This window comes from Anopheles coluzzii, chromosome 3, assembly GCF_943734685.1.
Source record: "Anopheles coluzzii chromosome 3, AcolN3, whole genome shotgun sequence".
Lineage (NCBI taxonomy): Eukaryota > Metazoa > Arthropoda > Insecta > Diptera > Culicidae > Anopheles > Anopheles coluzzii.
In genome coordinates, this window is record NC_064671.1 from 5,949,601 (window position 1) to 5,976,796 (window position 27,196).

General features: G+C 46.7%; 1 protein-coding gene across 3 annotated transcripts; it reads right to left on the reverse strand.

Moving 5' to 3' along the window:
* Positions 1–1,197: 1,197 nt before the first annotated feature.
* LOC120954956 (receptor-type tyrosine-protein phosphatase N2) lies at positions 1,198–26,795 on the reverse strand. 3 transcript variants are annotated; one of them, XM_040375332.2, is made up of 6 exons: positions 26,003–26,795; positions 19,379–19,635; positions 10,221–10,274; positions 8,429–9,752; positions 7,040–8,329; positions 1,198–6,958 (listed from the first exon to the last, which is right to left on the reverse strand). In XM_040375332.2, exons 2-6 carry the CDS (start codon positions 19,515–19,517, stop codon positions 6,649–6,651), a joined length of 3,117 nt encoding a protein of 1,038 aa, XP_040231266.2. In that variant the 5' UTR covers positions 19,518–19,635; positions 26,003–26,795; the 3' UTR covers positions 1,198–6,648. The 3 variants fall into 3 exon arrangements, with proteins under 3 accessions (XP_040231266.2, XP_040231265.2, XP_040231267.2); XM_040375331.2 differs by lacking the exon at positions 26,003–26,795 and adding an exon at positions 24,653–25,242; XM_040375333.2 differs by lacking the exon at positions 26,003–26,795 and adding an exon at positions 23,495–23,597.
* Positions 26,796–27,196: the final 401 nt, after the last annotated feature.

A 27,196-nucleotide genomic window follows, 5' to 3' on the forward strand; every position in this document is an offset into this window, starting at 1 on the left:
TAACACATGATTGCATACCTTTAGGCGTATAAAGTGTTAGAGCTTTCTTTCGGATAATAATTTAATAATCGCATAAACATTCAAACCCCCAAAACACATCACAGAAGGGTCGTGTATAGGTAGAAAAAAAGAAACATAGAGAATAACAGATGTTTATGTATTTATATTTTGGATCACTTTTGGAGTAAAATAACCTTCGAATTGCACGAGCACAACGATATCATCAAGCACAATTACGGGGGGTGGGGAAAGGTACAATAATTCTGATCTCATCTGAAAAGCTTCTAGAATAAAAATATATGCGCATGTGTGGGTGTGTTTTCGGTACAAACGAAGCATAAGGGAGTAAGGGTGGAAAATGAAGACAATTAGAAGGATGCTTTTCTATCGCAATAACCTCGTACCGCGGTTTGATTGACATTGTTGCATTTACAATTGAGCTTGCCCGGTGCTTGGTGGTATGGTGAAGAGGGGAAATAGATATTCTACATTACACTTAACACATTTACACACAGCTAGCGCCCTCACTGTACGCATCCCAGTCGCAAATCAGTTCGCAAAGCAAATGGTTAGTCATTTAATATGCTTGCAGAATACTTCTCGCGTACGAGAGTGTACTAAATACAGCAGTTCATCTCTTCGCTCTATATACTATAAGGATTTAAAGTTACTTCTGAAAGATCTTGCCTGCACCTGCCATCATTATCCACCATGTGTATCTCTTCTAGGTGAATGCGACAATTGGATGTGTTATTTATTTTTGTTTTGTTCTAAAAAGCTCTCTTCCATAAGAGCCTTCGGCTCTGGTTGTAAATAATTGAATGTTCTTCTCATGCACTTTGCTGTAGTTACTTTTGCCATGCAAACCCGTTCCTGCTGCCAGTCCGAATGCACACACAAACATACACCAATATACATACACAGACACACACACAGACACACTCATGCGCAATTTGATGCGCTTTTCCTGTGCAGTTCGAATGCAACGGTTCCAAATAGGAGTAGGAGAAATTAGACGGACAAAACCAAACCAAACCAAACCAAACCAAACCAAACCAGTAAATGTTGCTTGCTTTTATGCTCTTTTCAAAAAGAAACATAGAGAATATATATTTATGTATATTTATTCGTCACCATGCCATTGATGTGTATTGAGTTTGAGTGTTTTTTTTGTTTTGTTTGTGCATTTTTGTTTTGTTTTGTTGTATTTGGTTTCGCATTATAAGAGTTTTGCACATCCTCTTCGTCTTCTTCTTCTTCTTCTGCATCGGTTGCTGCTGCTAGCTCCGTTTTGGAGTCCGTGCTAGTGTATTGAGGTGTAACGAATTTGGACATTTAGTTACATAAAGATAAATATGAATATGCATCTGTGTGTGAGTGTGTTTTTTCCTAACGTTTCTTCTTCAACTCCCCTTCCACTGTGAAGTGGTGCTCCAGACAGCTACTGCTCGCCTATCTACCTTGCATCCTTTCCTATCTCTCCTATCCCTCACTCTTCTAATTCCTTTGGAACAGAGGCTCACGTATGGTAAATATTTAACAGTACAGTTTTCAACTCTAAGTGTAGCAGTTTGGATGCTCCTGTTCTAGCTGCCAGCGCAGGTCACACTTTATTTCAGGCCCAGCTTAGTGAGTTCGTGTAGTAAGATTATCTCCATTTTCTTAGTTTTTGTTTTTCACTTTTTGTTGCTGTTGCAAAGAATATGATAAATGATCGTTTTTTTATTGGAAAAACACGTATGAATTCATTAGCATGCCAGTAATGCGTCATTTTTGTTGCACGCATTGCATACTTTCGGCGCACTGCGCCCGTATGCAGACCTGTGGGCCAATGGGCCAACTACGCCCTAAGGTATGCAATTTGTACAGCAAAAATGCACACTCATCAAAGCATGCTAATCACCCGCGGCAAAACGTCTCTTCCACGAGGTGGATCTTCTTAAAGACAATTCCGTACCGCTGTACAAACACTGTGCAAAGCGGTACGGGGTGTACCGGCATCGGTTGCTGCTATATAAAACGTGCACAGTGCACACACTAAAAAACAAAAGTCCGCAAACCACAACTAGTTAAACAGTGTCGGTATATTTGTGTTTTCGATAAGATTGAGCTGCAGTAACTGCAGGGAATAGTGTTGTTGGTGGGGCGCGGTACAATAGTATAATGTGTTTTCATAACTGTGTGAGACTGCTGATGATTGATCCTTTAAAGAGTTGTACAGTGAACCGTGGGATTTGAGTGTATGTGTGTGTACGTTTAATCTTTGGGAAGAAGGGAGGGACACTGTATTGACGTTGTATATGTATATAATGTATATAATTTATGTGTGTGTATATCTATCCATAGTGGGATGCATGCAGTCCCCAGTTCCGTTACAATGTTGTCACAATCCCGTTATTTTTGCTTCAAGTTTAAAAGACGTGCTCTCTGTTGTTTGCAGCGTGCCCCAATCTGGCACTATGCCATACTATGATTATGACTTATGAGAAAGGGATTGGGTTTGTTTGCTTTGTTTGTTTGCCAGTTTTGTTTTTATTTGCCCCTTTAAATGTATATCTCTATATAATTTACGTGAAATAGCTCAAAAAGTATCATTATATAAGTATGTATATATATATAGTAATCCATTACAGATTTGTTTTTTTTTTTTGTATGAGTTTTTGCTTTGCTTGTTTAGCTTTGTTCTCGTTTATCCGTTCGTCGTTGGCCGATTTCCTTTGCAGTGCATTATGTTGTCGGGTACCGTTTTGTTCCGTTTGTTCGATTCGAGTTCGAGTTTAGTATGTTGGGTGTGTTGTGGGATAACGCGGGATAAATAAAAATGCCAATCCAAAACAACTGTGAAACTGAACGCTAAGAAAGCGAGCGAATGAAACAAAGCCGTTCACTACAGGTTCCGTCCAAGCACTAAACATACACTAAAGTGAGACAGTGAGAGTTTATGGTAGAGTTGTATTGAAACATAATCCGGTTTATTTTTCATCTTTCTTACTTAGATAATGCGCTCGCAGTGGGAGGGAGCGCCCATGGTTTTGCTGCCGTGCTGCTGGCGTGATAACAGGATGAAACTAATGTTCTCTTGTGAATGGGAGTGTAATTGAAAGTTTGTCTGTTTGTTTGTTTGTTTTTTTTTCTCAGTGTTTTACTCAGTCTCTGATTAATTCGTTTTTTTTCCCCCTCTTCATCGTCTGCTAATTATTCTGACACTTGTTTTTTTTCTGCCGTCTTCTACTTCACATGGATCGTGTTTGTTTGTTTTCCTTGTTCGTTTAGATTTAGTTGTTTATTCATGATAGAATTGTCCATGTTTCCGCTTTGCCTTGTTCTTGTAAAGTGTAAACAAATCACTACCGCCCTCTTGCGCCAATTTATTATATAGAGTTTGCTGTCGCATTATTATTTTTTGTTGTATTATACCATAATGTTTTCTCGCTACACACTCACTCACCACACAACATGGGACGGCACGTGTTGAGCGTCTTTTCCATTGATCCGTTTGTGGTTGTTATTCATACACAAACATGTGTAAATCGTGAAGCGATGTTCGTCACCATGGAGATGATGCTTTGGGATAAGCAAATTCTCACATAATTGTAATTTCACTGTAAGTTGCGCATACATTTTTACTTGATTTCATAATTTGCTTTGCCACCATTTTTGTTTGGTGCAGCTTTTGGCGAGGTGGATTGGAAATTGAATGCCCCCGAGAGAAAACAAAAAAAAAAAGAATCAAACACCGACCGAAAAGGTATTGAGTACGGTCAAGCGTTAGATAGCGCGATCTTCTAAACTGAATGGTAAGCAAACGTATCGAAGGAAAAGCACAACCCAGCTTAAGTGTGCGTCATGTTGTGGATTGATTGTTGGTTGATTAGATCGAGGCACAGTGTGCCGTGCGGTTTGTGTCTCCCTATCTGCCACATTGCAGCCTCGAAACCCTCAACAGGCTGGAGTTGAGGGCTTCGAGCTGTCAGGCAGCTGTAGTGCCATGATCTTGCGTGGAACACGGGAGAGTCACAACCGTACCATGCTGTGCGAGCGAGAAAGTACGTGATTTGAGCTTGTGTTTTGTTGTGTAAATTACACTTAATCTCGCTAAGTGGCTAAGCAACACCGTAGTGAACACTCACCGCGATAGTGTTGCACGCTCTTCGCGGATAGATTGTGATAGAGTGCGCTTGTTTTGTTTGTTTGTTATAGTATAGTAACATGCATACGTTGAATCACACATTAAATCACTAAATTTGGGGATAAAATGGAATAAGCGGTAACGGTTGTTTCGTTACTTTCATAAAGTACACATTTTCATCGAACAATTACATCTCGCCTGTTGTAGTAGTTGCCTTAGTTGCCTCTTTGGGTTTCGTTACATTACATTAACACTAAAAATGCAGGCTTTGCGCTTCAGTTTCTCTAATAAGGTGTATGTTTGTTGTGTTAGGGGTTGCTGCTTTCTATACGTGTGAGTATGTATACTAAATTGGTTGCACTAGCACCGCACACGCACACGCAGCACCGCTACCGCGCAGCAAAGTAACGCGTAACGCGCGTGCGCCCAGCGCGCTCAACACGCGACGGTGCCGCTGTAAATGTATTCCGTGCCGCACCGCGTGTTCTCGTGTGTGTGAGTGCACTGCCGTTTGCACACGCACCGGTTTGCAAAGCGGCAGCAGCCGTTGCGTCGTGTGCGGCGACCAATGCTTCAATAAGGAATAAAAAAATATATATTTTCTTCCCCGTTTTCTCCCTGATTTAAAAATCACTCCCTCCAATTTGCCCTTCGATTGTGTGCCTCTTTCATCCCGATCTTTACCATCGCGGTTCATTCATTCGTCTCTGTCTAAGCAAACCCTCTCACCTGTGGTGTGAAGGTTCTTCTGTGGCGGGTTTATGTTTGTATCCTGGTTTCTGCTTACTGCCTGAAGCACATCAAATGTACTTGTTCGCGTTTATGCTATCATTTTGCGATGATGTTTTTTTATTATTTACTCCTACCTAATAGCTGCACCAATGGTTGAGAAACGGTCCCGCGTAAGTCCTGTGGACATGCGGTTTGTGCGGTTTTGAATTCCCCCTGTGGTGGTGATAGTGTTAGGCGATTTTAAATCGCTCCCTTGATTGTTGTACGAAACGAACCTCTCTCTCTCTCTCCTTTCCTAGGCTTTTCTAGATCATGCTTTACACTACACTCTTTTAACGCTTCCCACACAAAATATATACTTTTCAATTCACTAATCTGTTCCACAACATATAATCATAATCATCATTATCAGCGCCAGCGGGTTGCCAGTGGGCTTAAAATATAGTTATTTTGGGGAGTAATCTGTACTCATCTCCCACGATATACGCTCTCTCTTTCTATCTCTGTTTGTTTTTTTTTTTTAATATAATAATGCATGTATATATGTATATATATATATATTTTATGTATATATAATGTATGTATGTATAGATATATGTATGGCGATTTTGTATTTCCATTTGGTATGTCCTTTTGTGTGTGTTTTGTTTGTTTGTTATATGGTACGGTATGGTAGGATAAATAGCTTCGTCCTCTGGCCATGCCATCAAACTGTCCCTTGTCCGCATGCTGGCACATACCCACACCCTAATTGCCCCAAGATAAGAGTGGAAATGGGGTATATTGTGTTTTGTTTGCAGCGTTTTGTTCAAACACTGCTATAATAGGAGGTACATAGGTGATGTGTGTGTGTGTGTTCGAAGGAGTGGGGCCCGGGTGTGGCTCAGCTTCCCCCGTCTAAGCTAAGTAACAATGCGCTGAGATGTATGTGTGTTGTGTGTATGTGTGTATGATTAGTAAGTGATGTGTATGATACGTTGTCCCTGTCGGCGATTTTTGGTGCAAGGATGATATTCAAAAGAAGGTGTTGATCGCGGTCCTCATATAGCTTGCGATCTTGCTTGCAGCGGGTCTGCTTGGGGCCGTGTCCTCTCCTGCCGTACACTTCCCGGTCGAACCACTCTGCAGGCTGGTGGACACAGTGGACCGATCGGGAAACGGCAATCGAAACTCGACTATGCACACCGCTGCCTCGCTTTGCTACAGAACAGAACGGCTGATTTTGCTTTTACTGTGCCATTCTTGCCACTGTTTTTTTTTCTGGTGCAGAATTTTATGTGTATGTGTGTGATTGTTAGTGTTGTAACTTTTAAATACATTTTTTGTGGTTGTTTGGTTTGCCTGTTCAGTTCATTTTGTGCCGTCTTCCAGTATGAGTGCGTGCATTCGGGTTCGCTGCATCGTCTAGACAATCGATAGTTTCCGCTTACATCCGATAGCTTGGGTTTTTTTGTCGTCATATGCCAAAGTTGCGCTTCCAACTGACACTTCTGCCCCAGAAAACGGGGTCGACCTAACCTTGGAAGCTGTATTTTCTTCTAAGTTCCGCTAAATTCATCTAAAACAATTCACTTACACAGAGGGTGACAGGTTAAACACATTGAAACACAACAGTAACTTGGCTTGGCTTTGCTCAAAACCACAAGACCACAATAAAGATACTTCCTTTAAAAGACTCCCATTTTTCCCCCTTTTCAAAACTGCCATCGCTTGGCAAACAAGAACTATTTTCACACAAAGAAAAGCTTTCTCCTCTCCTCTCCTTAACTAATCGCCTTGCTTTCACTTCATTTGTCCACGGGTTTGTCGGCGGCTTTGCCACCTGCCTCTGGGGCGACCCCGTTGCCCTCCTTCTCCTGATCCTGCGAGCCCTTGCTGCCGCTGGTGGACTGGGGCAGCGCCTTCAGGATGGCGTGCACCTCCTCCGCGACGGCCATCAGCACAAACTCGAACTGCTGCCTGGTCGCCACCAGTCCGGCCCGCTGATCGCGCAGATGCTCCAGCGTGGCGGCAATGTCAATTTCCCGTGCGCCCTTGTTCATGCGACCCAGCACCAGGTCGAGCAGAATGTAGGCGCCGGTACGGCCCGATCCGTTGCTGCAGAAAAAAGTGCAATAATAATGATGATTTCAATAAGCATTGCATACCTTTAGGCGCATAACGCAAGCCTCCACTTACCTGCTGTGCACGACGATCGGGCACGAGCGGCCGCGGTACGATTTGTTCACCTTGCGCCTAAAGTCCAGCAGCGCCTTGGCGGACGTCGGCACGCCGCCCTGCGGCCAGGACAGGAAGTGGAACTGGGTGACGGTTCGCGTCTCGCCGGTGCGCAGGTTCTTCAGATAGAACGACCGCACCAGATAGTCGTCGCACCAGATGTGCTCGCTGACCAGGTGCACCTCGTAGATGTGGTACACCTCGGCGCCCTCCTCCGGCCAGTAGCGAGCGCAGGCCGATTCGCCGTTCTCCTGCAGCCGACACAGTGCAACCAGCACGACCGCACCCTGCTCCCACACCATCTGCCAGAAGTGGGCCAGCGTCGACTGCATCGGTCCCTGGGCAGCGACGTACGCGGGCGCACGTGGATCATGATCGGTGATGGTGGACGCGTTTATGTAATCCATACCCTCCGCGTTCGCCAGATGGTTCAGCACGACGCGCGAATGGTCGTACGGTAGCGGGGCGCCCGGACGGTTCAGCGGGGCACACTGCGCCTGCAGCGCCGCATCACGTGCACTCGGTTCCGCCTCGTACCGGCACAGCGCTTCCCACTCTCGCTGCAAGCGACCCTTGTTGCGCAGATGGTCCTCCATGTACGACAGCACCATGTGGCCGGTCGAGATGTCCATGTTCGTTAGCGCCGGCTCCTCGCTCCAGGAGGACGTGCTCGACCGGGACGACGGTGGTCGCGCTTCCGCTTCCTTCGTCAGCGCGGTAATGCGTCCGCCGGGCGAATCGGAACCGGCCGGTCCCGTCTTTCCACCCGCCATCCGAGCCCGGCACAGGTCCTGATAGTCTTTGCTCGAGCTATCGCCTCCGCCCAACCCCGACTGCAGTCCGCCGAGCTTGTCCTTCTTCTTGTCGTGCTTGCGGATGAGGAACAGTGTCATCGCGACCACAATTACTGCAGCCGCTCCGGCCCCGGCAAACATGTACGCCATCACGTGCGTCACGTTCGGACCGTCCTCGACGCGCTTCAGCCGCTGGGAGGAGACGTCCGTTTCCTTCGTCTTGTCGCCCACGCCGGCCTGTATGACGAGCACACCGAGCCGGCGGGACAGATTGTTCTTGAAGCGGCTGTCGTTGATCTGCTTCGCGACGTCGGCGGCCGTTTTGCGGTCCGGATTGGCCTCCACGCGGAACGAAACCTCGTGCCGGTCGACACGCGGATGCGTGAAGTAGCCCTGCATGTTCAGCAGCTCGGCAAGCGCCGCCACAATGCGCGACCCATCCTTCCAGTTATCGATCCTGGGCAGAATGAAAAGAGAACGTTAAAATTTCATTTCGAGTGCGCCTAAATGTAGGCAATTTGCTGTACAAATGTAAGTTAATTGGAACGAAACTTACGGGTTCTTCAGGATCACATGTGCGTACTCCGTGTCGACCGAGTGCGGTGCATGATCGTCATCCGTGTGGGCAAACAGCTCCTTCTTGGACTTGGGCCGCTTCTCCCCCTCTTCCCCGTGAGCCTTATCCTGCGACGGGGCCGTCTCCTTGGGTGGTTCGCTCGGGCTTTGGCTGGACGGTGGTGGTGCTGCCGGTGGTCCCGGCTTCTTCACGTCCAACCGTTCGCGACGCGTAAATCCCAGAATGTTGTCCAGCAGGGTGCGTGCCTCGTCCTTGCCCGGACTACCGCCCGACTTTGGCACGTACACGAAGCCACCCTCCGTGTACATACCGCCCGCTTCCGGTCCCGGTGCGTACGCGGCCGACTCGCGCAAATTCCCCGCCGCCGGTATCTCGTTCCGCGCGTGCTGGGCCAGCGCTTTGTGCGGATGCGTGTAGAACTTGTCCACGTTCGGGTCGTTCGCTTTCGCTGCGCCCGCCGCCTCCTGCTGCAGTCGGTTAACGTTTTCCGGCGCAAAGTTCGAAATCTTCGGGATGTGATGCTCCTTGGCGTACTCGCGGAAGGAGGACGTTTTCGGGTAGATGTACTCAAACTCCGGATCAACATCGGCCGGTGTTAGCCGGTCGACGAGATCCTTCAGGGCACGCTCCTCATCGTTGCTTCCTGCCTGCTGGTCGCGGAAGATACCGGTCGAGCCCCGTTTGTTCGCACCGTACGCCCAATCGCGCTCACCTTCCGCCGCCTTGAACGGCAACAGCTGGCTGTCCTCGATCTCGTTCACCTCCGCGCCCATGTCCAGGTAGTCCGTTACGTCCGGCGGATGTTGCTGCTGCTGCTGCTTCATCGTTCGTCCGAGAGCGATCCGTCGCTGTAGCTCCTGCAGCCGGGCCCGTTCCAGTTCGGCCGAAGGTCCACGCGGATCTAGCTGAACGACCTCCGGCAGCACATCGAGCTCTACCGGCGGCAGGTCGAGCTGCTGCCGGGCGAATCCCTTCTTCGGCGGCGGATAGTATACCTCGTCGGCGTACTCCTCGTTCGGCGGCGTGAAGCGCACGAAGGCGAGCGGACTCTGCGGGCCTAGGATCTCCGGGTCGGGCGCTAGGTTAGCGCACAGCGTCTGCGGGATCTCCGAGTTGGTGCGGATGGCGAAGAGGGCGCCCTGGATGCGGCACTGGGTGAACGGGTGCTCCCAGCCGAGGCCGGCTCCCTGGAGCTCCTCGAGCATGCGCGCCAGGATGCGGCTCTGGTCCTCCTCCAGCGGCTTGCGGAACAGCTCCTCCGGCTCCAGCCCGTACTGCGGCAGACACTTTCCAAAGGCGAAGTCTGGAATTAGTGATGGACAGCAAAAAAGGTCATTAATTGAGGTGCTCCTGATGATCATTGGAGATAGACGGGCGCTCGCAACAGGTGATGGATGAGTGATGGGTCTCGACGTCTGGGGTTTGTTATGAGAGCAAAACTAATTAAGAAACTATGTTTAGCCCTGTATCTACTACCTTGGTGTACCACTTTTTGTGTTATCTCACATGTTTTTTTTTTCGTGATTACAGAAAAAAACGAACCTTCCTTAATTGGATTCTTGCTTTTCCATCATCGACCGACTACCACAGGATTAGATTGATAGTAGCGAGTAACTTTGCTCTCTCTCTTTTCCTTTCTCTCTCTGTCTCTCAGTAACAAACGTAGCGTAAAATTGTGTTCCTACTTTAGCAATTAAAATATTCATCTCACCACTCCACACACCACGTGTGCTTGCGCCTCAGCGAAAGCTTTCCCATACGCGATACTTACCATCGTAGCACCATTCCAGGTGTTCCAGGCAAAGTGTTTCCGCAAAGAGGCAACCTGAAAATATGCAAAGAAGAGAAAAGCACCGATTAATACCCCGATGAGTGGGTGAGATTAGTGCAAGAGCGCAAGGAAAAGGATAAAGCGAGCTCGTTTACGAATAATTACGCAAATAAAGTCATCTCAAGTGTGTGTCGGGGGGGGGGGTTGAGATGAGCAAAAAAGGGATAAATCATCGTGATGGAAGTTTACGCTGAATGTAGAACGCCGGAGAGCCTTGGGACAGGAGAATCATTAGGAGCAAGGAAACACCGACATACGCAGAGAAGTTCTTAACCCACACTTAAAGCTGTCTTTTATGTCGATCTCAACAACACCCAGTACTCGGAAATGGCTTGGCTCGTGCTCGTACCAAGCTGGCGAAGGTGTAATGGCACTTTGCGTGTGATGCAAACCCTCGGAGGGATAATATCGAAAGTGGTACACTGTGTAACGAATGGGAAATGGAAACGCCCGGTCCTTTTATTTCCATCACTGTTGGAGCTGAGATAAGAACCGTAAACCACCTCTGCTGTGTATAAATTCAATCATGATTTTGATCTCGTTTTGAAATCATGAGCATAACATAAACTCAAAACACAATAGAAGAGAAGGAATCTTAATCATTTCAACCTCGGTGGGTTTGTGCGAGGAGTGAGATTATTCCACGCTATTCTTGATTCAAACAAACTGCTCCTGATGATGACTGCCGCTTTTGGGGCCTGTGTCTGGGCGTAGGTAGCAGCTACGCCACCAAGCCATCCCACTCACAGATGATAACTTCAAGGACATTCTGAGCGCCACAAAAAAACACGCGAAAGAATGGAAACATTAGAGAGCAAAGACATCGGACGGTGGCACAACGCTGTCATCTTCACTTCTAGTTGCGTTTTTTTTCTTCTTACTTTCTTTCCGTGGAACCGCGTGCTTCTGTTTAACCGGTGCAAGCATCAGCGCTCCTGTCCAACCTCATTAGAGAGTGCCAGATCTTAGACGAACCAGCGGAGGAGCGAAGTCTCTGTTTCTTCAAGCAGTGTCTGGGCAAAGCATGGGAAAAAAGGATGGGCACAGGATTATCTGACATTTAGCTGAGTGGTTTATTTCATTCGATGTGAAGATGCGCTACGTAAACGGGCTCCAGATGTGCTGATGGTGGTGTCGTTTAGCGCATCATGCGCACCGCTTGTGTACTCCTCGGAGGGTTATACTTATATTCTACTCCATGGGTTGAAATATTGATTCTTAAGGCTGGTTTCGTTTTGCTATCAAACGGAAAAAGACGGTCCCAGTCGAGTGGTAAGTGTTGGGAAGGGAATTCACTCCATGATTTATGGTGACTCTTTGATGACGTTGAGTGTTTCTGCTTAGATCGCATCAGATCTTTGAATCTTTGAACATGGAAAACCAACTCAAAACCGATCGTGAGGGAGGTTTGTCGTTAGAAAAGGAATGACAAATTGAGGATTTGACGGTCTTTTGTATCTGTCAGCATTACATCTTAATGTACTGGTTGCTGGTAAACGAATGGAACGGATTCTTGTGAGCTGTAAACGACATGCAACACAAAAGCCATTAATTGATCTGCTAGGAATTCAATGAATGTGTCTCTTCTCCGCACAAATTCCCCGAACACGAACACAATCGAGAACATTCCTGCTGTGGGACATCTGTATTTACGTACGCGTGGAAGCTACTTTTAGCATTTCCCGCCTCCAATCAAGTGAAAGCATTCATTTCCCATGCCAACGCGGGGCCCGCGTGCGCGCGCGTCCCTGTTCTAGCGTCAGCACTTAATTTGAGATCGATATCGGGGGGAGTGATGGCGTTCGTTCGATTGATTCCTAACGTTTCAATTTGATACAGCGCGTTACGAGTGTCTATTTATAGAAGCGATGACGAGCGCTTGTTGACGGTTTCCCACGGCGCCCTACTCGACCCACGGCGACTCGAGCAGCCCTCAAAAGCTCGTGTGTAAACATATGGGGAGGCACTTTCTCCAGATGAAATGAATTCCATGCTCGTGGAGACTCTCCATTTTCGAGAGACATGTTGCTCCATGTCGGCGATTCGGTCCTGAACAGATCGATTTGTGTTGCTTCCTCACTCGAACGGCTCGAATTCTATCCCCGTTCGGAATGTGCTGCTGTCCCCTCTTGGGCGGGAAATCTGTACCACGAAAGCACCGAATCATGCACAGCGGATGATGATAATGTTTCCCAACACCAGGCGCATGTTCGCAATGCTACATACAATGCTGCCGATCCTGCTGGGAGGAATATTAAACTACATTTCAATAAAATAAAAACCTGTTAACCGCTGCAGGACACGCAGATGAAGCACGTTGGGTGTTGGGTGGGTGCTAAAAATAACTTCCGAACCATTTTCGGAACACCACGCGTGTGGGCAGTGAACACAACACAGTGGAGTGCCAGCGGCAATGAAGACGCCGGGCCAGAAAAGATGTTCCCTGCAAGCCTGCATCATATACCCGATGTGCAACTTAAGGGAGACACTTTTGCGACTAAAGTTTCCTGAGATCCGAAGCTCCGCTTGCACAGCTTATCCGTGTGGGAAAATGGGAAGGAAAAACCAGGGTAGAAGGTGCTGTTGAATACGCTGGTTGCAGAACATGTTGAACATCTTCACAGCACGCATATTGCCTCGGCTCTGGTCGTGACACATGGTGGAGCGCCTTCGAACAAGAATGTTGCTTTCATTCCGTGTTCATTCTTACATCTTTTTTTTTGTTGCTTGTTGCACATTGCTCCACACATTGGGTCGAGTTTTTCGCGTGGGAAAAAGTAATTAGGACGGTATACAAATTTTTGACGCAAAATGACGTCAACGGTAAAGTCGCTTCACAGTGTGTATGTGTGGGGCGTGCAGAACGGAAGAGAAGTAATTTATGTTCCCACTTTTATTAAAAGCTTTAAACGATGTGGGCACCGTTTTCTGTTTTAAACAGCTTTGTGGACGTACAACAAAAAAAGCTCGGTAAAGCTTAATGACTAACGAGCTGGTGGGAGGGTTTTTGTTTTCGACCAAAAAGCAGTATAAAAGCGCTAAATACATGCTGCACGTATCAGTTTCAATTTTATGCCATTTTTGTGCTCTATTTTTAGCCGCCTAATGCCAGGCGGAACAATGCCCGGACTGGCATTTCCTGTGATTTTCATTGTTGAAATTTCATCCCCTAAATTCCAATGACAAAGCAGCGTGAAAAAACAGCTTTCCGGGCGCTCTTTTCCAACGCAACCAGCTCGCTGATGGTCCCACAGTACACCTACGCCGCGCCACAATTCCGGGACCGTAGATAAGCATCGTCAAATAAAGCAGCGCAATGAATTAGTGAAATAGCGGAGCGATGTTGCCCATCCCGCTCCACCTCGTCACCTTCATCGGCCACCACCAACCGGAGCCGTGTTTTGCGCATTTTGTTGGGTAGGAAAAATAATGTGCCAACACACACACAAAAAACGAGAATGATAAGCTGTCAAATTGACGCAGTCAACCGATATCGTCGCCTCCCGTCCCCTGTGTGAGCGCCAGTAAAGCAACGCTGAGCACTCAGCTGGGAAGCTTTTCTCCATCGCAACGCCTGGGAGACGCCGAGGAGCTCAGCGCAACGTCGGAGCGAAGAGCGAACGCCACTCACCGACACCGTTGCGAGGCGAATGACGTCAAACGGGGCATGAACAGCTTTTGGCACCGGCGATTCAGCCGATGCTATAATTTTCCTCCGGGGTTTGTTTTCCTTCGTGCACGACAATATATTTGTTGTTTCTTCTCTTATTTTTTGCTTCCTTCCTCTCCATCCATCTTGACACTGTAAGCAGTTTTGTGCTGCACGAGGCTGCGATGCCCCCGGCGAGTTCGACCCAAAAACGCGTGGGCTGTGTTTTAGAGTTGCCGTCATTTTTATTCGTCGCCCTACCATTCCGGACTCACGCACAACCTTTGGCATTCGGGCGGGCACACGCAAACGCCGCAAGCCGTTTCGGGTACTGTACCGCTACCGTTGCGACGTCAATTTGAGGCCCGGTTTAATGTGCGCTACTTCCGGTTCTGCTTTTCCAATCCAATCAACTTCCTTTAGGCGTTTTTTTTTCTCACTCGGGGGGGCATAAATATGAGCCAAAGTGTGCGAAATGTAAGCCCGCAAGCGGCTTCGGATGAGCACAATAAATGAGGTTTATTTTTGTCACACACAGAACCGTACAAGTAACCCGCGTATCGATTGATCGGCTCGGCAAGGCAAGGGGGTTTATATTTAGCGCACCTGTTGTACGAGCAACCGGGGAGGAAGAGTGTCAGCTTGTGATGGCAATGAATTTCCATTTAAAAATGGTAATTATTTGTACGATTATTTTATGGGGAAAGTGAACGATCCGGAGGGTATATGTTTAATTTTAGATAAGCGTGGCAGTTTTTAAAATACACAGGCAAGCTGAGAAGGTAAAAGTGTCATGTGAATGGCATACTTTTAGGAGCTTCCTATTCATGAGCGTGAGCTTCAATTTGGAAACCATAATGGGGATGGTTAGCAAGGCCAGCAACACCACCCTGTCACGTCGATTGCATACTTTGAGGCGTTTTTGTTGTTGTGTGTGCTTAAATTTAGCAGCAATCCCATTGCGGTGAATTCTTAATGGGATAAATTTATGTTAATCAGCCCAGTTACTATGAATGGGAAGGCGTGTATGCATGAAAGCACCGTGCCTTCAACTGCTCAGGACTGCTTCTTCCAACAAAACCAACAGGTAATTTTCGGTCTCATCTTTTCAGCGTTTCATTTTATTTACGACCACGCAATCACGTACGCCAACCAACTTTATCGCACCCGGGATGATTATGGAGGAGCCCCGAGTTAGCTGAAGCTTTCGAGAGCAGCACACGAGCAGCATATGTTGGGCATAAATTATCAGTTTTTCACCATCCCCATCGGAGCATAATTAGTGCTGGGAGGGGCGGGGCTTGATGGCCTCGTGGGAGCCACTCGAGCATGGGAGCGTGCTAAAGTATAACGACAGTTGCCTTTCATGGCTCTGTAATGTGGCAACGTCTTACACGTAAACCATGAGATAGATCTAATAAAAATGTACTTTAAGGCACTTTGCAAATGTGCAGCATCAAATCATGCCATAAATTGTGTGTAAGAATCGTGTAAAACATGAATTTAAGTAACGTTGAGATTAAAAGTTGAAGAAGAATTGTTGAGTAATTCCCAACATAAGCCGCTTACTGTGCAGATGCGGTTTTGTGCCTGCAAGACACTCAATATTCACCTGTGTCACCAACCCACTAAGCTATCCCTCCATCAATGGCTGTCAAGAGTTCACTGCAACCTCAACAAGGGTTTTTTTGTCTCTTGGTCTTGCGGTGGTTTCTCTGTAGGATACTTGTCTACCTCCTCAAGTGTGGTTGCTCTCAGGCAGAAAGGACAAACAAGGAATTGACTAATCTTTTTTTATGTTTTGTAACCTTCTATTACGATTGCATTACAAGCTGAAGTAAGAGAAACATATTTTATGCTTTTCATATTTCTAAACTAGAATCCCCTTATTCGCCAAAATCGACAAAATTCCAACCGACAGGTCCTGTCATCTCCTGCCAAAGACAACATTTCAACAGCTTGCACGACCACACCACGCCCGGAACGATGCGATGTCCTTGTGCAATGTTAATGCTTCTCTCTTCACCTCTCTCCACGACATTTTTCGCTGAAAAGTGGATAAGGTGCTGCAGATGATGATGATGATGGTGGTATCGATAGCATTATCCACATCCAATAGGAGGATATTTTCCTCTCCACTGGCACTGTCGAAGCTGTTAGTAATGCTCACCTGCACAAAACAACGAACCTAAGCCCAATCCCAGCGAGCTGCTGAGGAACAGGTCTCATGCCTCCAGGGGGTGACAGGCTCCAGCTTTCCTCCCAAAAAACGAACAATTGATAGAAATTGCCGTTGCCAAACGACCACGTTTCCTTTCTTTGTGTTACTTTCGTTACTTCCAGAGCTCATCGTTGAAAGGTGTGCTGCTGAAGCGTGTAGATTAGGTTACAAATTAATACTGCGTCCAAGGCTGATGATGATGGTTGCCCGGATCAGATACGTAGGTACATGGTGGGGTCACTCCACACACCAAATGACGCAGAAGCCGGGGAGAGATGATAGAAAATGTATATTTATCGCTGCTCGTGTCCGTGGACACAACAGGTGGAAAATACATTTATTTAATTATCGTCATCGCAACCGCCGCCGACGATGAGCAGAAGCAGCAATGATGGTACAAGGTCAGCAAAAGGACACACTTTGATCAATTATTCACCGGGGTCGGGTGGGCTTTTCTGTTTGGTTGGGATTACAGGTTTGTGCACCGCAAACAGATTAATTGATGTAAATTACACGATTATGTTTATTTAATGTGCCACAGTTTGTGGCGTTTACTTACTGATCTGCTGTTTTAATAAATCTTCCATTTACGTGCTTAATAATTCAACTGGCTGGTATTATTGCACGGTGAAAATATTGAAAACGTCATCATTTAATATTACTGACAAGTCTCACCATCACCAAACCGTCCACAACGACCACTAGGACGATCTAAAATGATCCTGGCTGCTGGTGCTGGCATTATTTCGCAGAATCCTTTCGCACCTAATCCGCTTGCCGGAACCCTTTTCTACGTAAGCCATTAGAGGAAAACCTACCTGGCAGCCATTAATCCAATCATCAACGCAACCAAGCACGGTCTTCCATCACTCGATTACCTTGTATCGCTCCCTGCAAGCCCCGGCCACCATCGATCCTTTGATTTTAATCCTGTCAAGCGCCTGTCGCACCAGCTCTGTGTCACCGGGCTATCGCAGGGCTACTACAGGTAGGGGTTTTTGCTGCATTAATATAGCCACTCCGTGCGATTCATGGGATCGCTCATGCACACACACTCACACAAAGATGGATAGTGCAATATATGGGTAATAAAAAAGGTCCACCAAAGCTCCATCGTCATACAGCCGGTGGAATAGACCGATGATACAGGCTAAAGGAAGCTGAGCCGTCTGACACGTTTTTGTTCCCACTAGCAGCAGTGTCGATTGCTTTCTGTGCTGGAAAACTGGAATGTGTTGGCTGAAGCTGAATGTAACACAGTGGAAAACGTATCTACTATTTCTGCTTCAGTTGCTGCAACAGCGTGTTTGCATGTGACAGGATGAGGCTAACGGACCCACCTCCAGAACACTGTCTAATGCAATTCTGTTGCTCGAGTTCAGGGCAGCTGGCTGTGCCAAGGCACCAGATGCAGATGAGTAGATTAAACTACTGCATCCCTCGCTTGCATCCTGGGCAGGATCTGGGCTGAATATTGAATCATGTCATGTACGAATGATCTCATTAGATAGGAATCGTTCGTTGTAACTGGCCCCCGCATTCATTTCTTTAAAAATTGCTCAGCCTTAGTGCATACCGTTTTCGCAATAAACCGACTGCACCGTTTAATGGAAAACATTATAAAGCAATCCAATCACGTTCCAAAGCAACCCCTCGCCCCCGGTTCCCATCATTATATGCGTCGGTCGCGGGCTGCAAAAAGAAATCCAATTAACTCTTTAATTCCACCGAACCCGGGGTAGCCTGCGTTGGTCGTCGTGCTTACTCAGCGCGCTGCTGCTCAGCGAGCAGGAAAACTAGCTCCCATTTACCACGCAAATATCCTGCAAAACGGTGCTGTCAAACGGATGCATCCCCTTTTTTCTTGCGCGGGAGGGGCGGTTATTCAAGGCCACCGGAACGAAGCCGGCCAACTAGCCAGCTTCGCGTACGGGGGAGGATGTTTTATGAAACAGTAGCAGCAGGTGCATTGCGCAGCACATCACGAACGAGGAAAGTGTGCCGTGAAGACTCCCACACATAGACACACACCGTGTGGTGCTGGCTGGTTTGCACGTCGGATTGCAATCTCAGTGCAACACGTACATCAATATAGAAGCCGGAATCTGGAGTTTTTTATGCAACAGTCACTAAATCATACCAGGAGCGGGTGGCGCACCGGGCCTTTGTATGTACCAACGTGACGTAATTTTCGTGTCTGATAAGGGGTGTAAAAATTGCTTCTACTGTGTGTAGCCAAAGAGCGAAATGGGGTGTTTTATGATGAAGTGTTGTAGAAAATATTACACCACCATACGTCACAGGGTGGGCAGAAACTTTGGGAAAGGAAAAATATTGCATCATGAAACGATTGAAGATGCAATTAGTATTCGTGATTAGTTTTAGTTTTTCGCTTGAATTTCCACACCAAAACAACATTTTTGAACGTTTGGTTGAGAAAGTGACGCGACAGGATTGCTCACGTGCTGTTTGAAATAACGATATGATACACGGATTGCATAACTTCAGGCAACATCGATGCGCGTAGCATCCGAACAGAGAAAGCGCCCAGATGTATGCTATTCGTTGCTGAGTAATTTACTCCTGCCGTTCAACTGGAAGCAATTTGATTTTCTTTAAATTATTTCCATATTGCGGCATTGTAAGCATTGTGTCTCTTTTCCCGCTTTTCTGAGAATTATATAAATTAAATCCAAAATGCCTGTCCTCGGGGCTTTAGATGGGCCACAGCGATGGGATAAAACAAGGGCCGCATACTTGGAAGCGCTGACATATTTTCAAACAAACAAAAGTGAGAATGAGTTATGTAAGCACCGAATCGAGTACCGATAAGCCGAATCCCTAACCCCAGCACGACCCCAATTTCAAACCCCGGGACCCGAGAGCATCTATGACACGCACACGGAGCGTAAAATTACATCTAAAATTCAGCTCACATTCGCAGCCCGAATTCGCTCAGCTTCCGGGAATGCTGTCGTCTCCGTGTATGTGTGTGTGCTAATCCCCAAACCACGGGGTTTGATTGAGTGTTCGAAGCTCGAAGGAGGGTTGGCGTTTCGTTATCGATCCAGCAAACCATCTTCAACCAAAAAAAAAACCCCGCTACGTCTTCATCTCCTAAGCCTTTCCGCCTGTCAACGCCCGCATCTCCTTGAGAGTCCTTGGCGAGGCTTTCGCTGACACGGCGCACGGGAAAGAATAAACAACCCACCATTCCACACCACTTACCGATGTTGCCCTCGGCCGAGGCGAGGATGTTAGTGCCACCGCCGGACAGCAGTAGCGCCAGCAGACCGGCGGCCAGCATCAAGCGTTGCCAAGTAGTTGTCCATGCTGCCACTGTCGTCGATGTGTCAGTATTTGACATATTTGCGCTCTAGATCATCACTTTAAAGTGTTCCGCGGTGTTTTTGGGGCGTGTAGTTGCGGCTCGTTGTTCTGCTGGTTTCTGAAAATTTCCCTTCCTTCAGCGTACAGGCGAATTACTGCGAAAGACAGTAAAGATTATTGGATTAGATCTCGACAACAAGGATCAATGATGGGCTTTTCTATAGTATTTTCGTTTTATAGAACGACACCGGGTTGGCCTCAGTTGTTATAACAAAAACGTCCTCGAAGTTTGGACGAACAAATAGAAACTTATCTTTAATACTTAATAACAGTTGTTGGTTTTCCTGATTTATTTTTAAGTCCCCCAGTGCAAATGTATCATCCTCATTAGGGTTTTTTGCAGACTCCCGATTGTATATTATTGACATTGTTCCGGGAACTATTTTCACCAGAACTGATAGCTCGAGGATGGACCTTTTTACTCCTTAAAAATGGTTTGAACATTTTCTCCTACGCTTCTCAAATTTCTTCTGAAAATAATTTTGCTCCAATTATCCCCAATTAAAATCTAGTGTTTCGAAAATTTCAAACTTTGTCCGATAACAAGAGTACAAGTATAATCAACCTATAATCAATGTTCTGCTGTCCATGCTGTCTGGCCGTTCTCAAACTTAAGGCCCCTGAATCAATCATATTTTCCATCATCGGACACAATAGCTAATATAAATTACTATTCTAAATTGTTTAATTTTGTTGCCAAATGAATCTTAATAGTATAAAATTAATAATGTAACAATAACTAATAATAAACCAAAAATAATAATAACTTAATAGTATATTTAACAATGTACTATTTGAAAAAAAAACAATCGTAGTTTGTATTTGACCGGCTATGCTAAAATAAATGACTATGCACTAAAATAATTCAACTTTCAGGAAACGCAATACCACAGCCTTTGCACGGTCAAAAGTGGCGGTATGTATTGATCTTTATCACTATTGCAGTGATTAAAAGATCTGTAGTTGTCACTACTACTATCAAGCAAACGAGAAGAGGTACAAAACTGCGCAAAAGCTTTTTTTCTACTTTCTACGTTTGTTTTCTAAATCAAATATACAACTAAATTAAACTAATCGCTAGACTATAGTGTATACTTGAGCAATGTTTGCAATGTTCACCGATCAACAGTCAGAAATAACGCATCAACAGGCTAACATAAATTTACAGTGCTTTCCGCTGTCTTCACGTGAAACGACGAAAAAATAGACATAATTATATGACACTTTATCTACTGTCAATTAAACTTTATATACTATTTTACACCAAACACTGAGAAACAACACTTCATTACCAGTTAAAACAACCTGAGACACACTTGGCCAACGTCTAACATTTAAATACGCCCTGTCCGCATCTCTTTGCTTGCTGCGGCTCATCCTGCTCTCCTTATCATCTCTCGCGATCACAGTCTTCCCGCACACGTTCCCCCCAGATTGGCTCTCACTTCCTACCACGCTGTCAATGTAGCGCCGACTCTCTACAACGGCAACGACCTAGTTCGCCGCCATGACTAGTATATATACTATGGTACAGTGGAGGACACATGGAATGAAGTCTTGCGTCAGTGCCCGGGCGCGATTGGGAACAAATTAGCCAAGAGTATATCACTTTCGCCCGCTATCACCCCTTGTGCACAGGTGTCGAATGAAATGGAACGGCCATCAGTTATTCCGGTGCGTGATGGCAGCTTCCATCTGGAACCATGCTGAAGAAAATGGCAAAATGTACGCACGCGTCTCTGTGTGTGTGTGCTTGAGTCGGTTTTATTGGATCGGGAAAAGTCAACCGTCCTTAATAGCTCAACTCAAACATCCTCAAACTCCACCCCCGCCCCCTTCGTTGGATCACGGCCCACGGCCTAAAAGGCTTCCGGGCGGTCGAGCTCCGAACGTCGAACGTGACTTTCATTTTGGCCTCGTGCTCGGTGCGTGCTTGGCAAAGGATGGAGCAACAAGCCGGGGGCTAAGAAGAGGCACGGAGAAGCTTCCCAATTGCCGTTCGGTTTTCCATCGAACCCATTTGATTGCTTCAGAGGAAGAAAACGGGGAAATATGGGGAAGGTTGAGTTGGGAGGCGTTCGTGCTCGCTCGCCGTCTTTCGATGGATGTCTAATTCCTTCGAGATCTGTCAAACGACAAGCCACAAGTTGTCGTTTAGGGCTGTAAAATGGCTAGCTTCCGACGTTTTGGCCCCAAAGTAGGGCAGGGATGAAGGAAGCTACTTCGCGCAAACAACCCCCGGGCGGTTGGTTCGTGGGCGTATCTAGTTGTACCATCAGAGCTCAGCTCCATAAGGTTGAAGCCGCGTATAGATACAGGAAGTATATTGGAAAACTTTCCGTTCTGCGCGCTCTTACTTGAAGTAAATAGAATCGAAATGTAATTAGAAGGATCGTCGTCACGTTTGCCCAAACCCACGAGGCACGTATTTGTATACCCGCGAACGCCAAGTTCCAACTTCAACTGGCAACCATTAATGTATAATAGCGAGTGATAAAATGGTGCCCTTTTCCCTCGAAAATTCGTTCACCCCCAGTCTCAATGTCAGCTGCTCCGTGTCATTGTGCTGCGGCAGAAGCGGTCGCATAATTGGATAGAAATGTAAATTTAGCACAACCATTCCCGGTGAGGTGATTGCTTATCCAGGGGTGAATTATAAAGCGTGAGGGCAAAAAGTTTAACCAGCGCTGACGCTGCTGCAGTGAAGGTCAAATGCCATTCCAGCTGCCGTTGCCGGTAGTTTCCCTAGTACGATACCCGCTAAGCCAGTTCCAGTCTCGTGGGAGAGGGGGTTTCATTTGTTCATTTGTTTTGTTGTGCTGTGTCCAGTGCATTTTCCACAAAGGTGGGGCCATCATACTCCATTTCTAATTGCTAGCTGCAATTCATCAGCGCAGAAGGATAATTGTGCACGAGTGGCTTCGCCTCCTTTCTGCTATCAACTCAGCAATACCGTACCGCACACTCTGCCAGGCAAAATTGCTTTCCAACTAAAGTAATGGATAAGTTATGTTTGCATTTGAAAGTTTTGCATCACGGGTTTCGATGCTATCGCTTCACCTTAATGGCTTCATTATTGTATTACATGTGCAGTGTTCCTCCTTCCGCATGGGGGTACAAAGGCGGATGGAAAAGTTTGCCACTCTGTAAAACGGGAAAATTAACTTACGCCTGTCCCGAGCACTCATCAGCGCAAGAGCAGCAACGGACGGACGCCACGAAGGCAGCGCAGCAAGCCCTACGAACAGATTTAATTTCATTTCATCGACAAAAATCTCATTTGCGACCATGCTTCTGTGTTTGTATCTACACTTTAGCTAACTTTTAGTTCTCTTTTGTTGCTTCAACCGTGCACTAACCGGCTAGCGAGCTAGCAAGGACCTCCCCAAAGCGCAAGCAAAGCATTAAAAACTGTATCACTGAACACAGGGCACGACCACACAACGGACGAGATTTTATCTTGTTTGTCCAGCCGGGTAGTAGTAGGTTTAAATGGTGGACCTCGTTGTCCGGGCCGCAGCAAGGTAAACATAGGACCCTGTCTCCACTCAATCCACACCAAGCAGTGTCAGTGTCTAGAGTTAGGCCAACAAGCACTTTCCGGTTGATGATAGCAAAAGTGAAAGAGAGGGGAAAAAACGACAATTGCAGCAAAGGCTTGTCGTTAAAACTTATTTTACAACGATTTGTCACAAATGGCACCCCCCAAGTTCAGGCAAAATACGTCACTAGCGTCCTAGAATGGTCCGTCCACTGCAGTGTGATCGCAACTCCTCTTTAAGTGGTTGAACTTTAAGCAACTTGAACCCCTTCGCCTGCTCCTAAATGCCACGCAAAATACTCATTTTGTAACAAATCACCTGCACAACAACAAAGTACTGGCAACAAAAAAGGGGAAGCAAAAAAACGCTGGCTATACTACGACCACTGTATTATCGAACGTCACGCACGCACCACGCTTTGTTACGCTACATTTTTTGCACTGGCTGGCTCCGATGGCTCCGATAGCTTTGCGGTCGAACCTTCAACTGGCATCAATCGCTTGCCGGAACGCTCTCCGCACGATAAGCTCCGCTTTGAGGTGCTTTTGCATATTTTCACACAAGGCCTTTGCTGGCGAAATGCGAAGTCAACAGGTCCCGGGAGCAGTCCCCGGGGGGAGGTGTGGGTGGACGAAAACGAAGCGAAAGGACACTGCTGGGACATTGGTATTGGTGAAGCCACATTCCAACGCATGAGAAGTTTGGCTGTGATGGTGTGTGTATGTGTGTGGGCTACTTTTATGGCCCTGTTTGCGTTCCATTCCATTTCCAAGCACACGATCCAACGGATACATAAACACACAAACAAACAGGGTTCGCCAAATAGCACAACAACAAAAAACAAACGAGAAAGCTTCGTGCGAGAGTGCCACGAGGATCGTAAGCACTCACGGTTCGCTCAGGATCTCAGGCATTTCGTTTCTGCCAACCGAACTCACTCACCACTCATTCTCTTTTATAAATGCACTCACACACACGCGCATAAACATACACATGCACACAACAAAAAGCATGGTTCAATGGAGAAGGCATCCTTAGCAGGCCGTAGCTACTACCTACGAGGTACCAAGCGTCTCCACCTTGACGCCGTCGGGAGCTTAGAGTCGGGCGGAGAATTGGAGAAAAGCTTCTCCGCCCGCACGCTACGTGTGCTAATGAAGGGACAAGATACGTGGCTGCTAGTATCTGTGTGGATGTATCGGTTTTTCTTGAGCAGGATTCGCCTTTTTTTCATCTTCTTCTTATACTTTGCCCTGGAAAATGGCAAAAGAGTGTAAAAATGGACTTGATGGGCCATTTGGTGTTAACATTTCGCAATCCAGATGTAAGCGTTACGAAGGGAAGATGTCTCAGGGGAGATGGATTTTATACGTGAAATGGATGGATGATAAAATGGAACCTCTTTTCCAGAAGTCCATAAGGAAGGCCACACACACACACACGATGTGTCCCAGAAAGACTTTGGATGGGGGTTTAGCAGCATTACGCGAAACTAACTCGTCTGCACTGTGATAAAATCAAATATTTAAGTTTCTCTTAACAAATTTAGGATATTTCTCTAAACATTTACCTTTCTGTAAAGCAACTACAAGCTAGATTTCTTCGCTTTGCTTCTGTTGCGCTGCAATATGGTTGCTTACGATTTCGCAAGACACCAAACCAACCAAATGGCGATAAAACGGCTCTGGAGATGTATCAATACGGTGACGGAACCGAACCGAAAACCCGAACTAAGGTCAATCAACGCAAGCCAACTGAACACAACCCAGGTGGAACGAAAAGAAAGAAAAAAACGGAACTGAAAATACGACTAGCACTGCCACTCGGAAAGGTCCTTTTGGCTTTTGCTGCCCAAAATTCGCACTGTCCGTTTGAACACAGTTCACACAACACTCCGGCCCTGGGGCACCGTTCTTTCCCTGTTCGGGGCCGACCTTGCGAGACGTTTTCAGCCCTCAGCACGGTTACAGGTTACACGAGACGAGAAAAAACACCACTGAATGCACCCACACTGGTGGGGCCACTGGCAGGCAGCACTGGCTGCACTGGCGTTGCAAAGCCACCAGAGCAACGCCTTGCTCTGAAGGCAGCAGCCGCCACTTGCTGGGAGAGCGACCCGCAAACAAAACGCAACCGTTCGCCAGGCGAACGCACGGCACAATATGGTAGCGTTCGGTGTGCCAGGGAACGCGTTCGCCCCCTGAAGGGTAACCCCACGGCCTGGCGCAACTGAGCGAACCTGAGTGCGGCTCACTCGGCCTTTCGGCCTGGGCCACCACACTCGAACGCACACAAACGGCGGAGTGAGAGCAAATGGACAAACACAAACACAGTGCTAAGAAGGATGGCTTTCCACCTGTTTTGCACAATGCCTAGCCCGGGATATTTAGGGTTTATAAAGCGAGAAAGAGAGAGAGAGAGAGAGAGAGATAGAGAGAAAGAGAGTGAGAAAGCTCCCACCGAGCAGGAAGCTTTCAAGCGAGATGAGTTCCTCTGAAGCTTCCACCGATTGGGGAGCTCAAACTGAGAAAGAAAAACAAGCAGTGGGAAAACAAAAACAAGAATAAGAAGAGGAAGAAGAAAAAGAAGCAGTATTTCATCCAACACATCCAATGTGTGTACATTTTCCTTTTCATTACGCGGGGGCGCCATCATTTTCATTAGTGGATGGCGTTATCTACGGCGTGCGCACACAAAACAGCCTAAATGTATGCAATGCACCAAATCATTCCAATTGGAAAGCAATGTTAAACAGATCGTAGTAATCTTTGCGTTGGTTCATAAGTTTTACATGGCTCCATTTACTAAATTAATCGCCCGAGGAAGGGAAAGGGATACAACCCAACCCGAAACTCCCACATACACGTGCGGAAAAGATACGGGCTAGATAAGGTTATCATTTTTTCCCCATCAAACATACCATTAATCTTGTTGAACCGTTTCCTCGCTGCGTGTGCGTTTCCTTTTTTATGTAAACCTGAACGTGCGTGTGTATATGTTGTGCCGTTGCTATCCTTGTTGTTCTTGTCCTGTTTGCTAATATAGCAATCCAATCGCTCGTATCGCTCGCTCCGGTAATGCTGTTGATGTTGTTGATACTTTCTAGCTGTGTGCTTCCGAGAAAGGCCGAAAAAAAGGATTCTTGTTGGAGCTCACACTTTTCCACACACTTTGCCTTCACTTGATACGACACACTGCTGCGTTCACTGGCACTGTATTATGTCCTTTCTGGGTAATTGGTTAATTTCCAACGTTTCAAACTGTTTCTACGTTTTCCAGCACATAATACAATTCACTAGGCACTTTGTTCAGTACAACATTGTTTGCGATGTGAAGCGCGTACAGCAATGTTCGCTGCATCTCTTTCGGTCTTTAGTTGCTTACGAGGTGTGTGTGTACGGGAAAAACTAATGTTATTGCACAAGCTTTCCACTTTTCAACTGTATGAGCAGGTTTTTTTTTTAAATCAAAAAGACGATCCAATGGTTTTCTTTCTTTACAATTGCGTTGCAAGTCCACCGTTTGATGCTTTTTGGACTCTCTGCCCTCGTTTCACTCTTTGGAAAAAGGAGCTCCGTGCTAGTCTGCACGCGCAACCGTGCGTGCGTATTCAGCTGGCGAATGACACTTCGCGACTGTCAGCTGCGTGGCAGCGGCTTGAGGAAAACTGTTCGGCAACCGCTCGGCACCGCCGTCTTCGATGGGCTGTGTGGGTTCCAGTGGCAGTGGCCCGTCGGAAAAGCGCGACCATGCTGGAATGGCCAGCACACTGTTGCGCCTCGCTCAGACGAGAGTTACAAACACAAACATCTCTCTCCTCAACACGATTGCCCTGTATGTACACAATCGATAGTAGTATGCTGGTGGTAGTGGTTTAGGTTGCGCTTGGGAAAATTCATCCAAGGCGCAGACTCGACCTCATCATTCCAGCGCCTCTTCCCAGCGCCTGCTGTTCTTTTTCAAACGATTTATTTGCTGTTGTTCTGCTACACCAGTGTGCGTGAGTGGTGTTGATAATTGATAAAGAGAGTGTTTGTGTGTGTGTGTGTGTGTTTTTTTGTATTGGTCGATGTGCCCTCGCACACACACACACACACACGCACACATACTGTTG

Coding starts and splice junctions, on each gene's coding strand:
- LOC120954956 (XM_040375332.2), bottom strand. CDS start 19,517: ATGTCAAATACTGACACATCGACGACAGTGGCAGCATGGACAACTACT. Junction 8,330..8,428: donor CATGTGATCCTGAAGAACCC/GTAAGTTTCGTT, acceptor CATTCTGCCCAG/GATCGATAACTGGAAGGATG. Junction 6,959..7,039: donor CCGATCGTCGTGCACAGCAG/GTAAGTGGAGGC, acceptor TTTTTTCTGCAG/CAACGGATCGGGCCGTACCG.